Raw genomic sequence first — 23,524 nt, forward strand, 5'->3', positions numbered from 1 at the left:
GTGGTGGAACTGAGAGTGGGGGGAGGGGGAATCATGATGATGATGATGATTTCTTGGTGGTGATAAGGATATCTGCAACAAGCAATATTAAAATCTAATCATGTGTTTCCGTTGTTAATTAACGGCACTTTGTATAAACTAGTGAGAGAAGACAATGGTGTCCATGTTTCCAGGCAGGGGAGAGAAAGAAATCAATAGGAAATGTGCATTGAGAGTTTGGGGAGGAAGACAGAGTAAGACTGCGGTCAGCAGTCGGAAGGCGAAGCTGGGAGAAATGGAAGGATGTTGACGAGAAGAAAAGGAAGAATAGTGGGAGTAAAAAGGGATCAGAAGTTGAGGAAAGCGCAGAGATTATGTCAACAGTACTTCAATATAACCGTATCACAATGCGACAAGTAATTAAAGGGAAAAAGATAGACTGGATTATACAAGTAATGAGGGGAAAAATAGGAGAGAGAGAGAGAGAGAGAGAGAGAGAGAGAGAGATGCTTTACTTTGGTGGGCTAAGGGGGTGACGACGGAATGGCTTTTGTTTTGTTTCGTAGAAAGCCAACTCCATCGTCCCAAAAATCCTCTCTCTCTCTCTCTGAGTTATGCCTTTTTTTGTTTTTGCAGTTCGCAAGCAGATCCATTCAGAGGTGAACAGGAAAATGGAATGAGCAGCAAAATGAGAGAAGAAGATTCCATTCCACCTCCCTCATCTTCCTTCCTCTTTACGTCGGTACCATCTCCTATTGGAAGCAAAGGAGAAAATTTGGGCTAGCTTTCTTGTGCTGTCTGTTCTTGCCTTATCTTTGTTCCATCAGTTGTTCTCTCACAACCTCGGCATGTTCAGACATGGTTTCTTCTGATTGAAATTCTTCATCCGGAGCTTTCTTTTATCCTCTGATAAATCCGTCCGTCTTTCTTTGTTCATTTGTTTCTCGATCACTGAATAGAAGCAGGGTGGAGGTAAAGGAAAGACTGGTTTTTTTAATGGAGTCTTATTGGTCTTAAGCTGGAAAAGTTGAGATTTTTGGCAACCGGAAGATTATTTCCCATGTGTTTGGTTGATTAGAAGAGGGTGGGAGAGAGAGAGAGAGAGAGAGACAGAGGGAGAGGAGATGAGGGCGGGGTTGAGCACGATCCAGCAGACGCTGACGCCGGAGGCGGCGAGCGTCCTCACCTGCTCCATCGCTGAGGCTGCTCGGCGGAACCACGGGCAGACGACGCCGCTCCACGTCGCTGCCACCTTCCTCGCCGCCCCCTCCGGCCTCCTCCGCCAGGCCTGCATCCGTTCCCACCCACAGTCCTCACACCCTCTGCAGTGCCGCGCCCTCGAGCTTTGCTTCTCCGTCGCCCTCGACCGCCTCCCTGCCTCCGATCCCGGCGCTGACGGCGGCAGCAGGGCCGCCGCTCTCGCGGAGCCTCCCATCTCCAACGCACTCATGGCGGCCCTGAAGCGCGCCCAGGCCAACCAGCGCCGCGGATGCCCTGAGCAACAGCAGCAGCCGCTCCTCGCAGTCAAGGTCGAGCTGGAGCAGCTCCTCATGTCGATCCTCGACGATCCCTCCGTCAGCCGCGTGATGCGCGAGGCCAGCTTCACCTCCACCGCCGCCAAAGCGGTCGTCGAGCAATCTCTCTCTTCCTCCTCTTCTGCTGCCACCGCCGCCTCCGCTTCCCCGCCATTCATTGCTTCTCTTGCCACCGTCTCTCCTTCTCCCGTCGCCTCTCTCGTTCCCGGTCTAACTAGCAGTGCCGCCCCCTTCCGCAACCTGTACATGAATCCCCGCCTCCAGCAGCGCAAGAACAACAATGCCTGCAACGTCCCAACCTCAGTCGAAGGTTGCGGCGATCAGCCGCGGACGGAGGACGTGAAGCGGGTCTTGGATATCCTCTTGAGATCCCAAAAGCGGAACCCCATCCCCGTTGGAGACTGCAATCCTGATGCCTTGATGAGAGAAGTGCTACGAAGGATTCAATCCGACGACGGCCCGTCGCTGCTGCGGAACACCCGAGTTATCCCATTCGGAAAGGAAGTCGCCACCACCTCCCCAGACCAATCACAGATCACCATTAAAATCAGAGAGCTCACCAGCTCAATCGAGTCCATGATTTGCGGCAGCGGCCGCGGTGTGATTCTCGACCTGGGAGACCTCAAATGGCTCGTAGAGAGCCCCGCCGTCTCGGCGGGCTCTGGCCCAATGCAGCTGCCGAAGCCGGTCGTCTCAGAGGTTGGCCGGGCTGCGGTGGAGGAAATGGGTAGACTATTGAAGAGGTTCGCCGATGGCGGTCGGGTGTGGCTCGTCGGCGCAGCAGCTTCTGCGACCTACCTCCGGTGCCAGGTGTACCACCCGACAATGGAGAAGGATTGGGATCTCCAGGCGGTACCGATCGCGCCGAGATCATCCCACCCCAATATGTTCCCAAGGTGAGATCTTTCTTGCCTACTGATGGTTATTATATGCCGCTCCTCTTTGCCTCATCGCCTTCAGCATCCTTAAATCAACCATTTCGACTGCATTTAGTTCTGCAGTTTCTTCATCTGGAAATCCATTGATGGACGGTTCATGTCTATCTGTCGGGAGTCCTTGCGCTTATTACGGTGGAAATATCTAATCTTGTAGGATGAATTCGACAGCGTTGGGATTTGGTTGTCGAATACCTTCTTGCCCTCATTCTAGGAAGGATTTTACTGTCGTGGATTCTTCTGAATGAATTAAGGAGCTCAAGAACAGTAGTTCTTGCAGTTGCATATAGTATTGCTGCTTATTCTCCATTTTTCTCCCCTTTTCTTCAAGATCTTGTAGTGGTGTGAAGACCAACACAGTGAAGTGAAGGTTGAACTAAGCCTCTTCTTGATTCGAATTGTAGGCCCGAGAGCAGTGGCGTGCTTGGCGACTCTGTGGGGACTTCAGCGCCAGCGAAAGGTTTAATGGGGATGAGTGCCGCTGCTGTAGCCTCAAGTCGACCACCCGAGAGCACCATTCCTTCGCAAAGGACAACCCTCTGCCCTCTCTGTCTGGAGAGATACGAGCTCGAACTGGCGAAGCTCGTCGCCAAGGAGTCTGACTACACTACAAAGACGGAGGCGGGTCAGACATTACCTCAGTGGCTGCGAGGCGGCACCGAATCTTCATCTGCTCCTCTTCAGGTTTCGATTCGATTGGTGACATATCACGATGCGCAATCACGTCAATTTCGTATTACTTATTGCAGCTTTACAATTGAACGATATTGTGGTGTAGTCCAAGGAAGAAGAGCTGCTCAAGCGATGGTGTGAGACATGTTCCCGTCTTCATCCCAACATCCATCAGTTGCACCTCGCCTCCAAGCTGCCTTTGGCTCCGGCTCCGTCAAAGACTTCAAGCGTGTTGAGACCACATCCACCATCTGAGCCCATGTCCACGCTATCTCGATGCCTCTCTCCCCTTCAGTTGGCAAGCAACCAGAACAGGGATGCAGCCAAGCAGCCTACCAGCCCTTCGGGGAGCCCAGTGAAAACCGACTTGGTCCTTGGGAGCTCAAAGGTTGCCGATTCTTCATCGGACACAATCCATAAAGAGCTCCTCAAGGATTTCACCGGATGCATGCAGGACGCTTTCTCTGTGCAGCAGAGCGCTAAAATTGACGGCAATTTGGACATCGACATGTTCAAGAGGCTATTCAAGGGGCTTTCCGAGAAAGTCAGTTGGCAGCAGGAAGCAGCATCAGCCATCGCTACCGTTGTCATGCAATGCAAGTCTGTGAACGGAAAGCGGCGGAGTGGTGGTGGTAAAGGTGATACTTGGCTTCTTCTCGTTGGGCCCGACAAGGTTGGTAAGAGGAAGATGGCAGGTGCTCTATCGGAGCTGGTGTTTGGCGTTGGACCTACCGTCATTAACTTTGGACGTGCTTCGTGCACCTGCGGCAACGATGGAGAATCCAATTTGAGCTTCCGTGGGAGGACATCCGTGGACCGAGTCGTGGAGGCGGTCCGGCGAAACCCGTTCTCGGTGATCGTGCTCGAGGACGTAGATCAAGCGGACATGCTCCTACAGGGTAAGATTAAGCAGGCGATAGAGAGGGGCCGCCTGCCCGATTCATACGGCCGGGAGGTCAGCATGGGGAGTGTTATCTTTGTCCTTACCGCAGACTGGCTGCCGGAAGAGCTGAAGAGCTCCTATTACCCACTCCTCAAGCGTGAGGAAAGGATACTGGATTCAGCTTATCGTGGCCTGGAACTGGAGATTACAGCAGGGGAGAGGCCCGGGAAACGTCGTCCAACTTGGCTATGTGAAGATGATCAGCCGATTAAGCTGAGAACGGAGTCGTTGGTTGGCACCAACCTATCGCTCGATCTGAATCTAGCTTCTGGAATCGATTCAGAGTCCGGGGAGGGATCATGGAACTCGAGCGACCTCACCAGTGAGCGTGAATACGATAAGGGCAGGCTGGTCAGCAAGTGTTCGACGTCGTCCTTGGCCTCAGAACTGGTGGAATTGGTGGATGAAGCTGTAACATTCAAGCCGGTGGACTTTGTCACGCTGAGAAGGAACGTAGCCGAGTCCATATCCGTGAAATTTACCGCCATAATGGGCAAAGGGCGAGCAATAAAGATCGACGAGGATGCTGTCGACCGAATCGTTGGTGGTTTATGGCTCAGCGGTGCGGCTTTTGATGACTGGGCCGAGAGAGTGTTGGCCCCTAGCTTGAGGCAGCTGAAGGATCATCCGCAAGTCGGTGGCCGGGTGGTAGTCGCTCGGCTATCCACAGGGAAGGAAGACCGAGTGCAGAGGAGCTGCGTCAAGGATTGGCTGCCGACGACGGTTGCCATCGCCGTTGATGATGGCCATGGCAGTTGATGGGCTGTAGAAACTTATTTTTTTTTGGAGGATATATGTGTATATTTCTCGTAACTCGTTAGAGGAGTAGTGAGTTCACGTCAAGAGGAAGAACTCGACTGTCGATAGGTATAGCAGGTTGGAGAAGATTAAACACCCATATAAACTCATCACGCTAAGAATACTCGTTGTATGTTCATCGATATTCTTTTGGTTCATTTTGTTCAGAACATTAGCGTTCTTAACATCACTCTTTTGCTGTGGTCTTCAATACCATGTTCAGGATGTATCCCAGAGCAGCACCCGAGTTAGATTCAATCTTTACACGCTCCAAGCATAGGAGTGTCACAGGATACCTTGATTTTTTTGACACATACAAATCATTAAATGAGCTGTCGGGGCAGCCACCTGATAGGGGTAGTTAATTGATTTGACATAACACCCCGGATTCGACGTAACACACCCCCCGCGACGGAGGTCTTGTGCGGCGCACTGCCCCAGAACGAGCATTAACAACGACACGACACACGCCCATATCGAACGTACCCAAACGACCCCCCCGGCGGAACCCCCATGATCGACCGAGACAGGGGGAGGCGTTAGCTGACACCCCCCATACCCTGCGGTAGCCCGGTCCTCCACGCAACGACCATGACAGCGACAGACGCCATCAGAGGTACGACCCTGCTCTGGCAGTATGGCACATCAGGTAATGTCGAACCCGCTTATAAATACCCCCTGATTCCTAACGAAGAAGGGGGCTCTCTCACTCAACACTTCACTCCACATCACTGACTCGATCGTCGGAGGAGTCGGGCCGAGCTATCGACCCGACCTGTGTGCAGGTACGCGACCGTAGTAGAGCCCTCTCGGCATGGCGGAGCTTCCCAGCCAGGCCCACTGCGTCCGCCATCTCAGGACCCCAAGGAGGAACCACGTCTGAACCTAGCCATTTGGAGCCTTGAACCAGCCATGTCGACCCCGAGGTCACGGCTAAAAAGTTACTTACCGTAACAGATTGGCGCTAGAGGAAGGGCCTCAAATGTCAGGTGACCAACAAATCCACCTCGGCGAGTCCTCAACCGCTGGGCTCCCCGCCTCGGGGGAACACCCCCCACACGATGAAGCTCGCAACGAACGCCCCGCAGCGGTGTCGGAACGCTACTGGCAACTGTTCAATGACCCAAGCTTGTCGCCTCCCGACGGCGCACCCGTCGGCCCATCGTCGGTATCGCCCGAAGCTTTTCACGACCTCGCCCACCAACTCCGGACCCTGACCACCATGGTCCAGACCAATATCCCGCTCGTCTCCCAGCGAACCCCTCCACACGCGACCCGGCCCTCGCCGCAACGAGAGACCCCTGTCCAGACTCACGCACCACCCCCTGAGCCTCCCGTCTCACCTCAAAACCCCGCAGCTCGGCCGGGGAGCCGAGAAGCGGAAGACACGGCGAGCCGACCCGAGCCCGAGGCTCCGACCGTCGACTCGACTAATGCCCTACGAGCTCAGCTACGCCTCGTCAGTCAAAGGCTTGACGAGGTACAACAGGAAGTCCGCAAGTCAAAGGGAGAGCTCGGGGTGGACGGACGCCAGGGATCTCCGTTCACCCCCGAGATACAAGATCAGGCGATCCCATCGCACTTCCGCCTTCCCACTCTGGATGCGTATGACGGCGCCACCGACCCGACAGACCACGTAGCCGCTTTTCGCGCCCAGATGGCGCTATTCGGGACTTCTGACGCCCTGATGTGCAGGGCATTTCCCACAACTCTGCGGGGACCGGCCCGCATGTGGTACAACGGCCTGAAACCAGGGACCGTCGCCTCCTTCGACCAGCTCGCCAAAGATTTTGAGCTTAACTTCCTGGCGTACGCCCGGCCTAAGCCGTCCATGGCATTGCTCCTCGGGCTCAACCAAAAGGAGGACGAGCCCCTCTCCCATTTTGTGGCATTCATGACAGGCCTGCGACCCCCTCTTTCTTAATGCTGGCATTCATGACAGGCCTGCGACCCTCCAGGTTCTTCTGGTCGCTCGTGGAGCGACCCCCCGTCACGGTCCCCGAGATGCTCCAGCGTGCCAGTCAGTTTATCGTCGCGGAGACTTGGATGGCTGGAAGACGGGAGGAACACAAAAAGGTCAAGTCAGAACCGCCCCGACAGCAACAACCCGCCGCCTCCTGACGAAAGTTGGACAGACCTGACCCGAGGCCTCCTCTTCCCGCCTTGAATTCATCCCGGACTGAAATATTCCTGCACGAGAAGGGGAAGGGGTTGCTCAAGGACCCTCGCCCGATGAGGAACCCGCGAGAGCTCGCAGACCGATCAAGATATTGCCGATTTCATCGGCAGCACGGGCACGACACTGAGCAATGCTACGAGTTGAAGAGGCAAATCGAAGAGCTCATCCTCAGAGGACACCTCGGCCAGTACCTCCGGCCAAACAAAGAGCAGTCGCCTCGCCCAGAGGGTCTCGTCGAGCAGCACATCGATGTGATAGCCGGGGGCCTCGCATCAGGAGGAGGCTCCACGTCAGGCAGGAAGGCATACGCCCGAGCTGCCCTCGACGAAGCCTCGGGGCACGAGCCGGAGCCCGAGATTACCTTCCCAACCAGAGCAGCCAAGCGACCCGACCACGACGACACCTTGGTAATATCCGCCAGGGTGGCCAACGCGCAGATGAGGAGGATCATGGTCGACACAGGGAGCTCGGCCGACATACTCTACTTCGACGCCTTTCAGAAGCTGGGCTTGGCCACGGAGAACCTGAGCCCGATGCGCTCGGCGCTCACCGGTTTCACGGGAGATTCAATATCCCCCCTGGGGGCCATTACTTTGCCCTTGACTCTGGGGACCCCACCGAAGTCGAAGACGGTGATGACCACTTTCCTGGTGGTCGACCTCCCTACCGCCTACAACGCCATACTCGGCCGGCCGACCCTCAACAAGGTCAGAGCGGTTGTCTCGACCTACTACCAGACCATTAAATTCCCGACTCACGATGGGGTCGAGGAAGCCACGGGAAGTCCCCGAGAGTCCAGGCGGTGCTACCTTACCGCCGTATCATTGGGCAAGAAAGCCAGGATCGAGCCACCCCTGACAGATCCGCGGGAAACGAAAAAACTGACTCCTCATCCCGAGCCGAGGGGGTCCACCGTTGACGTTCCTTTGATGGAAGCCCGACTAGACCAGACCGTGAAGATCGGAGCGGAGCTGCCAGAGCAGGAATGGGAGCAGCTCGTCGGTCTCCTACGGGAAAATGCCGACGTCTTCGCCTGGTCCCCATCGGACATGACGGGTGTCAACCCCGAGATCGCGGAGCACCACCTCAACATCCCACCTGACGCTCGCCCCGTGAAACAAAAGGCCCGACGCTAGGCCCCTGACCGACAACGTGCAATACAAGAAGAGGTGGACCGGCTCCTGGCCGCGGGCTTCATAGAAGAAACCAAATATCCTCGGTGGCTGTCCAATGTAGTCCTCGTAAAGAAACACAATGGAAGCTGGAGGATGTGTGTTGACTACACCAGTCTCAACGACGCGTGCCCCAAAGACTGCTACCCCCTCCCGAAGATCGACCAGCTGGTCGACGCAATGACCGGTCACGCGCGACTCTCTTTTATGGACGCCTACTCAGGGTATAACCAGATCAAGATGGTGCCCGGAGACAGAGAGCACACGGCCTTCCTTACCAATCAAGGCGTGTACTTCTACAAAGTCATGCCGTTCGAGCTGAAAAATGCTGGGGCCACATACCAGAGAACGGTAAACAAGATGTTCGCCCATCAAATAGGAAGGAACATGGAAGTCTACGTAGACGACATGATCGTAAAAAGCCAAGAGGCCAGAACACACCTTGTAGACCTGGTCGAGGCCTTCGCAACGCTACGTAAGTTCGGCATGTAGCTCAACCCCACAAAGTGCGCTTTCGGCGTCACCTCCGGGAAGTTCCTCGGGTTCATCGTGCACGAGAGAGGAATCGACGCTAACCCAGAGAAGGTCTAAGCTATAATCAATATGCAGTCTCCCCGGACGGTTAAAGACCTGCAGCGACTTAACGGAAGACTTGTCGCTTTGTCTCGCTTCCTCGCCCGATCGGGCGATCGCTTCCTCCCATTCTTCAAGGCGCTCAAAAGCCCGAAGAGCTTCCAGTGGACATCAGAATGCGAGGAAGCTTTCAAACAGATAAAACAGCACATGGCCAGCCTCCCCCGGCTCGCCTCCGTCTCTCCGGGTGAGAAGCTGGGCCTCTACCTGGCGGCCTCCCAACATGCAGTCAGCTCCGTCCTGGTCAAAGAAAGCTCCGGCCAACAACTCCCAATCTACTACGTCAGCCACGTCCTGAGTGGACCTGAGGAGCGTTACCCGCCGATAGAGAAACTCGCGCTCGCCCTAGTGCTCTCAGCTCGGAAGTTGCGCCCCTACTTCTAGGCACACCCGGTGAAGGTCATCACCGACCAACCCCTTCGGCAGGTCTTAACAAAATTTGATGTGGCAGGATGGCTCCTCAAATGGGCGGTGGAGCTCAGCGAACATGACATAAGCTACTCGCCCAGGACCGCCATCAAGGCCCAGGTGGTAGCCGACTTCATTGCGGAGCTAACGCAGCTGGAGGACGTAGATCTCGAGCAGGCTCCTGAAGCTTGGACCCTACACGTCGACGGCTCGGCCAACCCAAAGGGCGCCGGCGCAGGGCTAGTCCTCCTCGCCCCCGATGGACGCTCGTTCGAGCGATCCCTTCGCTTCGGATTCAAAGCCACCAACAACGAGGCGGAGTACGAGGCGCTCCTAGCAGGGCTGGAGCTGGCCCTCGAGATGCAGGTGGCCGCAATACGCGTCCTCACCGACTCGCAACTTGTGGCCGAGCAGCTCAACGGTGGATACGAAGCTCGGGACGCGACCATGGCAAAATATCTGGCACGGGTAAGGGACCTAACCGCCAAGTTTCGCTATTTTACACTATCTAACGTTCCGAGGGAGGAGAACGAGTGAGCCGACGCACTAACTAAGCTGGCGTCGAAATCGATCTCCGAAGCATGGCCAGGGGTCGAGGAGCTCCCCGCCTGCGCCGTCGAAATAGCAGCTACAGCCCCAAGCGGCGCGCCGACCACGTGGGTACAAGAGTTGCTGCGCTTCAAGCAAGATGGAACCCTCCCCCTCGACGAAGTCGCGGCTCGGCGCCTACAACGTACGCACGCATGGTACACCGTGGAGTGTGGCCGCCTCTACAAACGGTCCTTCACCTATCCCCTCCTGTGGTGTTTAGAGCCTGACGAAGCCCAGACGGTTCTAACTGAAACCCACGAGGTGGTATGCGGTGAGCATATCGGCGGGCGAACATTGGCGCACAAGATACTCCGTCAAGGCTACTACTGGCCGACCATGTGCTTGGACGCCAAAGCCTACGTTCGACGGTGCAGTTCGTGCCAGCAGCACGCCCGCGCACCCAGACAGCCCGCGGTTCCGCTCAGTCCCATCGACTGCGCGTGGCCATTCGCGCAGTGGGGTTTGGACCTGCTCGGACCCTTCCCACCAGCCTCTGGACAGCGGAAGTACATAATTGTGGGGGTGGACTATTTCACGAAGTGGGTCGAGGCCGAACCACTGGCAACGATCACGGAACATCAAGTGGAGAAATTCGTGTGAAAGAACCTAGTAACTCGGTTCGGGTTGCCCAAGGCCATCATCACAGACAATGGACCTCAGTTTGCCGGCAGAAGATTCCGAGAGTTCTGTGCCGATCATGGCATCCAGCTGAGGTTCAGTTCGGTGGCCCATCCTCAGACCAACGGGCTAGCGGAGGTGACCAACCGGTCCATCCTGGATGGACTCAAAAGAAGAGTGTCCGCAGCCCGATCGATCTGGACAGAAGAGCTCCCCAGCGTGCTATGGTCGCTGCGCACCACTCCCAAAACTGCAACCGGAGAATCCCCATACAGCCTCACGTTCGGAACTGAGGCTGTCCTGCCACCTGAGGTAGCCACCACCACCCTCCGGACACGAAGCTACGACGAAAAGGCTTCGGATGAAGGACTTCGAGCAGCCCTCTATCTGCTGGAAGAATGGCGCGCCAGCGCACTTGTAAGAGCCCTCTCGTACAAAAGGGCGGTCGCAAAGATTTACAACCGAAGGGTGCGACCCCGGCACATCAGGCTAGGCGACCTGGTCCTGCGAAGGACCAAAGTCAGCGACCCGACCAGGGCAAGAGGCAAGTTAGCTCCAAACTGGGAAGGCCCATACCGGGTGGCCGAAGTCATCAGAATCGGAACATTCCGACTCACCACAATGATGGGCCATCCCCTGCCAAGGACTTGGAACGCCCAAAATCTCAAAAAATACTTTCCGTAAGAAAAAAGACTGGGCTGAAGATAGAGCCGTGCCGAGACGCAGACAGTCTACCGGAGAAGGGAAAGATCATGTTTATTCAAAATGTGGGTTACAAAACAAAGCAAAAAAAGTACAAAGATCATCATTCCTCGGGGGCATCTGGGCTGTCGTCGAAGGGAACATCGGCTGGCATACCGACGTCCAAGTCCTAAGGGAAGGAACCAAAGGGATCCTCTACAACCTCCGAGCCGGGGTTGCGCACCTTGAAACGAGCAAGGGCAACCCAATACCCGTACTCATATGAAACCCGCCTGGTCCGGACATGGCCAAGCTGGAATCCCGGGGAGTCTTTGTAGTCCTCGATCAGCTTCTTTCCCTCCCCGGCCTCTGGCAGATTTCGGCGTCAAGAGCCTCTGAGGCCCCCCGCACCTCGTCTCGCGACTCCTCGAGGCGTCGGAGCAGCTCAAGGGAGTCCACCCTCGCCGAACGAGCCTCGGCCACCGACGCTCTCAATTTCGTCTGGAGCTCTGTATTACGCCCCTCCGACGTCTCCAACCGCGCCTGGAACTCCGCGGACCGCTCTGTGGATGCTTGGAGCTCAGATCGAAGGCGCACCGCCTCCGCTTCCAAGTCCGAGGCACGCTGCTCGGCCGTCGCGACTGCCTCAGGGCCCGCTCCAGCCCGCGCTTCGTCCGCCTGCCTCTGGAGCTCGGCATTGCGACTACTCAGGGCAGCAATGACACGTCCCGCATCACGGATGCGATCCATCAGCGCAACGACATAGTGGTTGCCCTGGGGAAGGGGAAAGGTCAAAGTCAGGCATGTCCTAAAAACGCACAAGCAGAGCGACGAGACAACACTTACCCACAACAGCGACTTAGCGGATTTGCTAAGCAGAGCCTCGGAGGATAAAGTGTACAAATCCCGAGCTATGTCGGGATGCAGCCCTCCGCGGATGAACTTGGCCGCACAATCGCCAACGGCCCACACCCGGCTGCCCCGGGAGAGACCGTCCCACCGGCCCACTAATGGGTCAGTGGCCGCGCCACGCGGAAGAGCGCCCACCTCCCGCGCCAAGTAAGGCTCGTCCTCTCTCCCGAGCGGAAGACGAAGAAGCTCGCGGATGGAGGGCTGGCGTGGCGCCTCCATCACTGCACGACCACTCGGACCAGCCGTGCCCTCCTCCTGACTCCCCGCAGCATGGTCCACCGGCGTTACGACGCCCTCGACCGTCGGTGCTGCAGCAGCCCTCGCCGCCGACGCCGCGACACCTTCCACTGAGGTCGGGACCACCTCAGGACCGTCACTCGGAAGCACCCGTGCCTTCTTCCGAGGCTGAGCGGCCTCGATGTCCACGGGGGCCTCCCTCGTTCCCGCCCTGGCGACAATAGGCGAACGACCCGACGCGGCCGAAGAAGTTTTTCCCCCTCGAAGGGCCTCGAGACGCACCATCTCTGCGAGAGAAGGCCAAAACAACCATCAGTTAAGCGGGCAGCCCGTGAGCGAAATGAGAAACCCTAAAAAAACCACCCCGGGGAGCATACCTAGAGGCACCGGGCTGAGACCCGCCTCCGCCAACCACCGCTCGGACATATTCCGGATGGCTCGGGAGGCCGGGAGGATCTCCCTAAGCCTTTGGAGCTCCCGGTGCCCCTCGTCGTCCAAAATCAGGACGGTGTTATCTATCACACGCGCCCCCCAGCGGATCCCAAACCCCCAATCTCCCGGGCGACTGACGAAAAAGAAACGCTCCTTCCACCCCTTATTGCTGGAAGGGGCCCCGCTCACCCGAAAACCCGCTCGGGCAGACAGATAGTAGCCCCCCGACCCCTTGGTAAGACGGAAGCAGGAAAGGAAGAGGGCACGGGTCGGGGTTATATGGGCATAGTGACACTCCCCCAAAAACGCCACCAGATAGCGCCATGAATTCGGCGCCATCTAGGACGGGGAGATGCGCCACCAGGAAATACACGAAACTATGACGGGGTGTAAGGGGAGGCGTAGCCCGGCCTCGAAAGCATCTAGGGTAAGGGCGAAGCCCTCAGGAATTGGGTCATATGCCCGTTGACCGGGCTCGGGAGCATGAAGGACGAACTCCTCCGGGATACCATAACGATCCCGGAGGAGGCTCAGCGACGACTCACCCACGGTAGAGTCGTGGTCGTGCGGCCACATCAGGGCCTCAAGGGCCCGGGTCGCCTTCTCATCGGACGACGATGCGGGATTCGACGAAGTCGCCGTCTTCACGGCCTTCGAAGAGGACGAAAGGGAGGAGGAAGACGCCATTCTCACTAACCTTTAGCAAAGAAAGAAGGGACGATAGGTGCAAAACGAGTGAAGGTGCACGAGGTAGCGCGATGAAAACAGGTGAAGGAAACCCCATCGGCCAACCTCAGGCTACCTATAAGCAGGCCACGCCCCGCCAAAACGCAACCCCTCGTCTCCCAAAAAACACTTCGAAAAACAAAGAGCATCACCTCGCCATAAATGCAGTACGACATGGCTGCCAACGGCAGCGCGGCGCGAAGGCGCCCAATCATATCAGCCTCGAAAACCGGCAGCCCCAAAAGGGGGAACCCTTTACTTTCCCCAGAAGAAAAGCGACCTGGCCTCCCGCGCCCACGCACGTTCGAACAGCCGATCCCCGGCCGCAACCGATCGCCGGCCAAGGGCCAAGCACCGCCTCGGCCGCAGCCCTCCTACGGCGAAGGCCTCAGCTCCATTCCGGTCGGGCCCCGCAACCTCGGCTCCACGCCATCCCGAGACACACCTGCGCGGTCACCCCGCCTACATTGTGTTCCTCGGCCCTCGGCTCCACGCCATCCCGAGACACACCTGCGCGGTCACCCCGCCTACATTGTGTTCCTTGGCCCTCGGCTCCACGCCATCCCGAGACACACCTGCGCGGTCACCCCGCCTACATTGTGTTCCTCGGCCCTCGGCTCCACGCCATCCCGAGACACGCCTGCGCGGTCACCCCGCCTGCATTGTGTTGCTCGGCCCTCGGCTCTACGCTATCCCGAGACACGCCTGCGCGGTCACCTCGCCTGCATTGTGTTGCTCGGCCCTCGGCTCTACGCCATCCCGAGACACGCCTGCGCGGTCACCCCGCCTGCATTGTGTTGCTCGGCCCTCGGCTCTACGCCATCCCGAGACACGCCTGCGCGGTCACCTCGCCTGCATTGTGTTGCTCGGCCCTCGGCTCTACGCCATCCCGAGACACGCCTGCGCGGTCACCCCGCCTGCATTGTGTTGCTCGGCCCTCGGCTCCACGCCATCCCGAGACACGCCTGCGCGATCACCCCGCCTGCATTGTGTTGCTCGGCCCTCGACTCTACGCCATCCCGAGACACGCCTGCGCGGTCACCCCGCCTGCATTGTGTTGCTCGGCCCTCGGCTCTACGCCATCCCGAGACACGCCTGCGCGGTCACCCCGCCAGCATTGTGTTTCTCGGTCCTCGGCTCTACGCCATCCCGAGACACACCTGCGCGGTCACCCCGCCTGCATTGTGTTTCTCGGCCCTCGGCTCTACGCCATCCCGAGACACGCCTACGCGGTCACCCCGCCTGCATTGTGTTTCTCGATCCTCGGCTCTACGCCATCCCGACACCCTCGCGGTCACCCCGCCTGCGTTGTGCTCCTCGGCCCTCGTCGGCTCCATCGCCCCCGAATCTAACCCTACTCGGCCTCCCGACTGAGTTGCGCGCCTCGACCTGGCACTGCCAACCCGTCTGCGGCGCGCCTCGCAGATCCATCTGAACAGTCCTCCTGAAGCAGGAAGCCATGCATCGGACTCCCTACATGCAAAACCGACGCATAGCTCCTTTCGGGTGGAGCATATGATAGGGGTAGTTAATTGATTTGACATAACACCTCGGATTCGACGTAACACACCTCCTGCGACGGAGGTCTTGTGCGGCGCACTGCCCCAGAACGAGCATTAACAACGACACGACACACGCCCATATCGAACGTACCCAAACGACCCCCCCGGCGGAACCCCCATGATCGGCCGAGACAGGGGGAGGCGTTGGCTGACACCCCCCATACCCTGCGGTAGCCCGGTCCTCCACGCAACGACCACGATAGCGACAGACGCCATCAGAGGTACGACCCTGCTCTGGCAGTATGGCACATCAGGTAATGTCGAACCCGCTTATAAATACCCCCTGATTCCTAACGAAGAAGGGGGCTCTCTCACTCAACACTCTACTCCACATCACTGACTCGATCGTCGGAGGGGTCGGGCCGAGCTATCGACCCGACCTGTGTGCAGGTACGCGACCGTAGCAGAGCCCTCTAGGCATGGCGGAGCTTCCCAGCCAGGCCCACTGCGTCCGCCATCTCAGGACCCCAAGGAGGAACCACGTCTGAACCTAGCCATTTGGAGCTTTGAACCAGCCGTGTCGACCCCGAGGTCACGGCTAAAAAGTTACTTACCGTAACACCACCCTCGATCAATCAACTCATCCCCACACATCTAAGTGTGGGTAGAGAGTGGTCAAGTGTTTTCTTTTTTGTGTTGTTGTTGCAGAATTCAAGTGTTAAACAAGATGTGTAATGGACTCTTCATCACTTACCAAAGCTACTAATCAACAAGAAGAAATCGCTACAAACACTATTTATGTGTATAGTTTTTTGTGAAGAGTTGGGAGGAAAAGAGAAGGATGGTGGTAGAGACACATCCCAAGACCTTTCAGCATAAGCTCAAAGTTCATGAACAGCAACAACATCTTCGAGGCTTGAACACTGGAATCAACCAAGAACCGTCTTTCTCCGTCTCCATGGCCCCTTCTACGTATGATTGGAACAGTGGGCATTGGCCACAGCGATGAGCTTGGGTCCATACATCAATAAATAAATAAATAGTAGTTTAAATGGGCAACGTGCATCACCACCACAATCTAGGAAGGCTGATTCCTTCCCAACAAGACGAGACCCTCGGACATTTCAAGATGAGCAGAGGATGACCTGCTCCGATCTGTAGTATATGTGCTTCCATCCATTGCCTTTATGCTTGCTTCCCACAGTGCATGGGCAGCAGCCATGTCGGAAAAGAGAATCTTGATCACATCTTGGTGTGTGGTTACAGCTTCATTCTGATGTTTACTTATCCCATGGGGAGTGCAACTGTGTGTGGAGGACAGGAAGGACGGAGGAAGAAGCAGCAGCCAAGGGAGACATGGCAACAAGGGGTTACAGTGAAGCCTGAGGTTGACGGGGGCGGTGGGTTCAATAAAAGGCAAAGCCCATCGCTTAGCAAGCGTATGGCCGTCCCATGTGAAGGTTGCCTCTCCGTGGATTTGGATGTTTCTTCTGTAACCCACATGGAGAGGTACGGAGGAGGTGAGCTCAGACGATGGACCAATTAAAACAGGATAATTGGATGTTGGAAAGGGATGCGTGTCCTCCTCGTCCTCGACGTCCTGTCATGGACGCTAAAGAACTAATAATCACTTTGCAAGAGATGGCCGGCAAAGTTGGCGGATTGTCGTGTCGGCCAAACCACGTAAAACTGCTACAGAGATTCATAATACGAAGGCGGATAATAACTCGTATAGTCGAAGCTTTTACAGTAAACCCCATTGGAACGGTGGTGACTCCATCACATAACATTAGCTTCGGTTGGATGAGACCTCTATTATTCCCATTTTAAATGCATAATTTACACGAATTAGTATGGTCAGTCAATTAGAAGAGCATGAAACTGTGATCCTTCATTCTCTCCGATGATGTTGACGTACTGCAGGTTTGAGCCACCAAATTCTCCAAATCAACATATGGCCCAACTCCAACTTGATCCAACTAATCAACATGTGGCCCAACTCTAGATCATAATCCAACTCTGGATTGTCCAATCCAATCCACTGTCGAGTTGCATGATGATGAACATCAAAATTTTAGTAGCTGTTTTAGTTCTGTTCATATATCACATCACTCACAGGCAAAAGATATACGCTGTACATAATGCACACACCCCAGCTTGATTCCACTTCATTCCGAGTCCCCTAGAAAGTGGGAGGAGGATTAACTGATCCTGATCCTGTCAATTTCCATTAATTAAATATTTCTTTTATCTTCATGTCACGTATTATAAGAGTTCTTGGAAGGTATGTTCAATGCCTCGCACTCTTTAAGAATCATCCTATGGATCTCAATATATATATATATATATGCTTTTTCACATCTGAAAAGCTCAAAATATATGCCAGAAATTAAAGATTAAGAAGGCCAGTAAGAAATTGGATTGAGTCGTTGTAGTGACTTCCGATTCGACTTCCTTTATCCTCCACGTCGAGCGTTGCGGCAACAAGCAACCACAGGAAGTGGCCTCAGGTGTCCCATAAAGTTTGGCAACGCTGTGTCGTCCAAATTTGCCACGGTACTGTTTGACCCCATCGATTATTGCAGAGTCGAGATGCTGAGATCCCATAGATTATTACAGGACGAAGTGTGTCGTCCCCGCGATGAGAAAAAGGATGTCACTTTTGAATTGTCTTCTCTGCCTACCCTTTTCGTTGATAGACCTGAGAAAGCGAAGATGGCGTCCCCCGGTCTCATAGTGATTGTCTTGCGTGGACGCTCGACTTGGGTGGCAGGCAAACGATAAAGCTGTGGGGCCCGCGAGGATGGCAATATAAGCTTATCCCACCTTCGATTTGAGTTCAGAACCAGTGGAAAGCTGACGAGGATTAGCAAATCTGAGAGAGGGTGGTGAGGGTGAGGATGAGGGTGAGGGTGACGGTGACGGTGAGGGTGGTCAATGCTTCATACCCATATCTACACGCAACTACCCAACCTAAAAGCAGGCAGAGTTCGAGAGGGATGAGGAAATGTGAGCTCCAACAACAGTCGGCCAGGTGTGGCTCCGAGCCATGGGCTTCCGTTTCGCCATTAATGAGGCCAGATGTGGTGGAGTCCGTCTCCTCTTTGTTCACATCGTCCCGTGCAATCAGCAAACTCTAATGCCTTCGCTTCCCGGGAATTCAGATACTCCATCGGCAAAAGGAAGTCCGAGTAGTGATGAGACAGAGACAGCATGCGAGCCCACCGTCCCTTTGGCTGAATCATTGTGTTGGCTCCTTTTATCTGCTCTCGTCCCTTCCCTCCATCGACACCCCGTTCCATCATCCCACCGTACCTGGCCATGATGGCGCACGAAGATTTCCCTATATCTTAACTTAATGTATCCACAAAGTGATTCATCTTGTGCTACGCGATGAAGGGCACATATGTTTGCTGCTTCCAGCGTCCTTTAATTGTATGCATGCCGCAAGGATTACCGGCACGGTTCATGTCTCACGAACAACTTTTTCGCATTCTTTGACCATACGCTTCCTCATCATTGGCTGCATGTCCTTTTAAGTTTACCTGTGCTACGAATGTCATCCGTAATAATAAGTGTCCTAAGTTTACTTGTCACGATATTACACAGAGAAATAGAGAAGAAAAGGTACTTACTTTTATATGCCCATGCCCATTTACTTATTACTTGTTTCACCATTATATGTTGTAATATAATAATGCTTCTTTTATTTACCACATACTTTGAAAGTGCTAACTGTTGCAAGATATTTAGATTATATTTTTTTAACGTAATACAAATATATATATATATATATATATATATATATATATATATATATATATATATATATATATATATATATATATATGTTGCTGTCAACTAAATATGCTTACATATAAAGGCCAAATATCATCGAAAGATAGATAAGGGAATCAGTAAAACCAAGTAGAAACAGGTCCCTTCCTCGTTTAGCCACATATTGCGCAGCACTAGGTCTGACTTATAAATTCCTCGGTCCATCCTCCCGGGTTTCCTCATCCCCAAGTCACCGCCTCTCTCTCTCTCTCTCTGGGGGGATCAAAGAGAGCAAGCAGTATGGGAACAGGAGACGGTTTCCATGGGAACAACGGCGCAACGACGGCAGCAGCGCCGGCCTACGCCCACGGGGTGCCTCACTCGGCATGGCACTCCCCGGTTCCCTACCTCTTCGGCGGGCTGGCGGCGATGATGGGCCTCGTAGCGCTAGCCCTACTCATTCTTGCCTGCTCCTACTGGAAGCTTTCCAGTTTCCTGGAGTCCGGTGACGGCACCGAACAATCTGACCACGAGAAGCACGACGACTCCTCCTCCGGGAAGGACCCCGCCTTCCCCGAGGAGCGGTTCTTCGTCATCATGGCCGGCGACTGCACCCCCACCTTCCTCGCCATCCCCATCGCCAGCCGCGCCGTGGACAACCGTACTGATGCCGACAAGAACATCGACGGAGAAAACAAGCAGCAGGAGGGAGCGGTACCTTCACCCATCAGTGTTCGTATCCAGATGGAAGGTGACGGCAGCCCACGCCGAAGCCAAAACCAAGAACAGTAGCCGGAGATGTGTTCTTTGCTTTGTTGTCCTTGACCGATTTGAGTTTGTTTGTAGCGTCTTCTTAGGCGTATTCTGCATGAGTCGGGAGTGTAAATTCTAGAGTGATATTTGAATGAGCATTTGTTCCATGATCATTCGAAGGCCTTCTCTTCTATGCGAAGAGACGATGTGTGGATCATTCGAAGCCTTCTGACTGCGAGCGAGAACCGAGCTTTGGATTGCGCAGGGTGGAAACAGCCTCGAATATTCCCGTTGTTATGCTCACCGCCGTTGTTCGGCTGAGACGAGGGGAGGGGGTTGCACGCCACGTGACGTGCACGGGTTTGGATGGGGAGAGGGCGTTTGGCGTGCGGATGCGGAGAGACGAGGGCGTGCAGCTGTCGTCAGGAAAGAATGCCTTTTACAGGCTGTTACATTTGTTGGGGTGTGGAAAGCTCCGCGTGGCGGAGAAGCGATCGTGTCGAGTGTCATTGCGATACGTGTCTCGACTCACTCCCGTGTGGCCTCGTGAACGTCTCTCTTTCGCTGTTAATTGCCAGGACGATGTCACCTCGCGTGACAAATCGAGATATAAATAATGTAACTAAGCATATGTGTATAAAACGATCGTCGGCACATATCGATCGGAAATCGGTGCTTGGTCGGACAATGCATGCATACTGATGCAGTGAAAGCGGCTATCCTATGCCATGCAAATCTTATCTTTCTGGTAGCGAAGACGGGTGCATGCAGCGGATGCGTGGGGGGACGCGACAAATATTGAAAGCAATGTTGCGTCAGTTACAAATCTTGGGCCGCCCGCCTCGCTCAACCATTTCCCGTGGGCCCGAATTCCCCACTTGAAATCCTCTGTCGAAACCCACAGTAATTTATTTACAGGATGTCCTAACAATAAATGCGCCCCAAATCCTATGGATTAGAACGAGACGCGTGGTTAAGCGGGTTGCTGATGGTTGGTTTGGTGGTATTGGAGAGTTGGTGGCGAAGGAGATAGCGAGGCAGATGGTGGCCGACAGAAAGGTGCATGCTAATAACTGGGGCATGCGACGGCTGGAAAGGTCGTTCGTAAAGACGCTGAGGACCCACAGCTACAATTAAAACGGAACGCTAACGGCGTTATGGGGACCTCTATAAGTTTGTGCCCTAACATATACTGTTCTGACCTATTTAGCAGTTGTACGTCAGCAGGCCCAAATCTGTGTAATGGCTAATTAATGGGCCGTCGTTTCCGGTCGTTTGGGCCTCGTGGATAGGTGTCTCGAATCACAAACCAAAAACAAAAAAACACCAAAACAAAAACCATGCCGCACTTTTTTATTAGACCACACTTTGAACAAACACTGCTTTTAAACTTCGTTAGTCAGCTGATTGCCTAATCCAAAATTTCATGTCAGGGATTGGTCCAGTGGCTTCCGAGGACTGGAATCAATCATCTCTCCGTCGTTCACTTGGAGGAAACCTCATATTAAACACCGTGTCATATCTTCTATCTTCTTTTCCACGGAAAAGGAACCCAAAAGCTTAGCATAGTGGTGAGCATGTGACTAATAGTCTTACTTTGTTGCAACCCCCAGTCTAAAAGGATCGATCATCGGTCTTTTATTCGGCACCAATAGGCTGCCAGTTATAGATCTCAAGAGGCCGAAAGCACTCACCGGAGTCGGGGAGCAAAAGCACGCACGCAGGCATCCGCTTCGTGGATGAAATAACAGAACCCCATTTAGAGACATATTAGTGGTAATAATATACACCTAATGCAGGGGAGAAGGGGGCAAAAAAGAGCTAAACATAACCCCCCACCCCCTTAATACCATCGACAAATACATAATACAGGCCCAGAGAGAGTCGTCAAAACGAGGGCACCAAGCCATAGCCGGGATCCACCATGAACGCCACCCGCATCTCTGACGAGTGCTTACGGCCGACCTCCAACGCCTCGATCTCCGACCGCTTCACGAACCTCCCCTTGATCCGCGGCCGCGTCTCCGCGTACGCCTTCCGGGACGCGTACCTGATAGTTTTCTCGAACCGCCGGCTCTTCCTCTTCTCCCGGTATCGCATCACCCTCGCCTTCCGATCCGCTGCCCTACCTCCCACTCCGCCAGCCACGTCCACCGTCGCCCACTTGGCTCCGCCGCCGTTCCCATCCGGCACCACCCCGAACTCCGAGAACGAGACCTGCGCCGATCGCCACACGGACATCAAATCTCGTAAAGACATGGTAACTTGGTTTCGATTCTTTGTGTTAGGGTTTGTGCCTTACGGTGTGGCTGAGAGAGTCGGCGGTGTAGGGGCTGTAGGAGGGGTTGGATCGGACCAAGTCGAGCTCGAAAACGCCATCGGGCGGGAGAAACGGCCCGGGAGGCGGCGCACCGCCGTCCCCCACGGTAGCTTTGGCGTGGACCGGGACGACGCCGTCTCCCTGCTGGTATCGCTCGTCCAACGAGGTGGCATGATCCAGATCCACGTACGTTTCTACGTCCGAGAAGAAGTGGTCCACCTGTTTGCCGTCCGGCTTTTTCATCAAGCCATTAGCACAAAGATTGGGGAGGAGCCAGGAGGCGGCGGCGGAGGCGAGGGGCTCGAGGAAGGGGAAGACGGGGGCGCGTTCGTGGCGGAGGGCGAGGGGGTTGGCGGAGTGGATGTCGGCGTCGCAGGCGGCGCAGATTGCGGCGGCGTCGGCTTTGCAGGTAACACTGGCGGGGGCCTGCTCGCAGACCTCGCACACCCGCACGCGCCCGTGGCGCGGCCGCGCCCCGTGCAAGCGCGCGTGGCACTCGCCGCACAGGTAGTCAGCGTCCGCACGGCAGAAGAGCAGGGCCGGGGCGGACTTGCAAGAGTCGCACCGCCGCGCCCCGACTGCGATCCAATACCCGTCTTTCTCGCTCGCCATTTCCCTCTCTCTCGTCTTCCTCCTGTTGGTTTCGGTTTAAATTAAGCCCGTCATTTTAGTTCTTGTGGGAATCAGAGTGGGTAGGTGTTGAGGCGAGGCGGGCCACGTGTCCAGATCAGGAGCCACGAAATAAGCGAAAATATTTTAGCTAAACCAAACTGGATTGTCGCCGGGTGGGCCCTGGCCAGTCGGCCCTCACCATCACGGGGCCCACAAGTTAGAACACCGAGTTCGGCTGCTCCCGTACGGATCACGTGGTGGCGCGCGGATGGCCAGGACGGTTGGCATTAGTGAACGTGTTACGTAGGTCATGCTTTGATCGTCGAGCGAAACCTCATGTTTCTATTCATCGCTTAGATACGTTCCGTAATTAAATATGTACGGAAAAACTAAAAAACTATTTAGTGAGTCGCAAAGGGAAAAAAAAAAAGAAAAGAAAAGGATCGGATGTGATTTTCCATTAGTGGGTGATCCGATTGTTAAACCACTGGAAAGCTCGGTTAGAAGATGGTCGCGTGGGATTTTTATCCCTTTTTGTTTTTGAGCTTGTCACATTTGTTAGTGTAAACAACTTTATTAGTGTAAACAACTTTATGCCGTGGCCTCGGGGCTGACGCGGTTTGGTTGGGGTTCGAATGACGGAGATCTGGCACGGCCCCCCTCGAGGTCGTCCGGGTTGCCGTTCACGGTGGTCCGATCGGGACGTTGCATCGAGAGGCAAGCTTTTCCGAAGCGCCGGGAAGAAGCACCCCGTCCTTGCACCTACACACAAGTCGGGTCGAAAGCTCGGCCCGACCCCTCCGACGATCAAGTCAGTGGATGTGGAGGGAGTTTCGAGTGAAGAAGTGCTCTCCCCTTTTCGTTTAGAACTCGGGGGTATTTATAGGTAAGTTTAGTGTTACCTGATGTGCCTGCCCGCAAGAGCAGGATCGTACCTCTGATGGCGTCTGACATTGCCGTTGGCGTTGCGTGGAGAACCGAACTGCCGCAGGGTATGGGCGAGCCTCGGTCGTCGTCCTCCTCTGCCTCGGCCAAGCGTGCGGGGTCAGGCAACGATGAAGTCGTTGTCTGAGAGCGGGTGACGTCGGCATACATCGAGTTAGCATTAT

The 23,524-nt window shown here is 55.1% G+C and overlaps 4 protein-coding genes across 5 annotated transcripts; 3 read left to right on the plus strand and 1 right to left on the minus strand.

Moving 5' to 3' along the window:
* Positions 1-248: 248 nt before the first annotated feature.
* Positions 249-5,047, plus strand: LOC103974368 (protein SMAX1-like). 2 transcript variants are annotated; one of them, XM_009389181.3, is made up of 3 exons: positions 249-2,410; positions 2,854-3,148; positions 3,228-5,047. In XM_009389181.3, exons 1-3 carry the CDS (start codon positions 1,104-1,106, stop codon positions 4,821-4,823), a joined length of 3,198 nt encoding a protein of 1,065 aa, XP_009387456.2. In that variant the 5' UTR covers positions 249-1,103; the 3' UTR covers positions 4,824-5,047. The 2 variants fall into 2 exon arrangements, with proteins under 2 accessions (XP_009387456.2, XP_009387457.2); XM_009389182.3 differs by having other exon boundaries at positions 251-2,410; positions 2,854-3,133.
* Positions 5,048-8,309: 3,262 nt separating this feature from the next.
* Positions 8,310-11,147, plus strand: LOC135607526 (uncharacterized). The gene is made up of 5 exons (XM_065099463.1): positions 8,310-8,564; positions 8,823-9,128; positions 9,231-9,722; positions 9,810-10,406; positions 10,479-11,147. The coding sequence occupies exons 1-5, from the start codon at positions 8,310-8,312 to the stop codon at positions 11,145-11,147; spliced, it is 2,319 nt and encodes a 772-aa protein (XP_064955535.1).
* Positions 11,148-18,927: 7,780 nt separating this feature from the next.
* Positions 18,928-19,656, plus strand: LOC135606469 (protein GLUTAMINE DUMPER 2-like). The gene has a single exon (XM_065097500.1). It carries the CDS (start codon positions 19,031-19,033, stop codon positions 19,520-19,522), a length of 492 nt encoding a protein of 163 aa, XP_064953572.1. The 5' UTR covers positions 18,928-19,030; the 3' UTR covers positions 19,523-19,656.
* A 1,563-nt stretch (positions 19,657-21,219) lies between these two features.
* LOC135606470 (zinc finger protein CONSTANS-LIKE 5-like) lies at positions 21,220-22,444 on the minus strand. Its single transcript, XM_065097501.1, has 2 exons — positions 21,786-22,444; positions 21,220-21,700 (listed from the first exon to the last, which is right to left on the minus strand). The coding sequence occupies exons 1-2, from the start codon at positions 22,413-22,415 to the stop codon at positions 21,371-21,373; spliced, it is 960 nt and encodes a 319-aa protein (XP_064953573.1). The 5' UTR covers positions 22,416-22,444; the 3' UTR covers positions 21,220-21,370.
* Positions 22,445-23,524: the final 1,080 nt, after the last annotated feature.

The sequence above is a fragment of the Musa acuminata genome, chromosome BXJ2-3 (assembly GCF_036884655.1).
Source record: "Musa acuminata AAA Group cultivar baxijiao chromosome BXJ2-3, Cavendish_Baxijiao_AAA, whole genome shotgun sequence".
Lineage (NCBI taxonomy): Eukaryota > Viridiplantae > Streptophyta > Magnoliopsida > Zingiberales > Musaceae > Musa > Musa acuminata.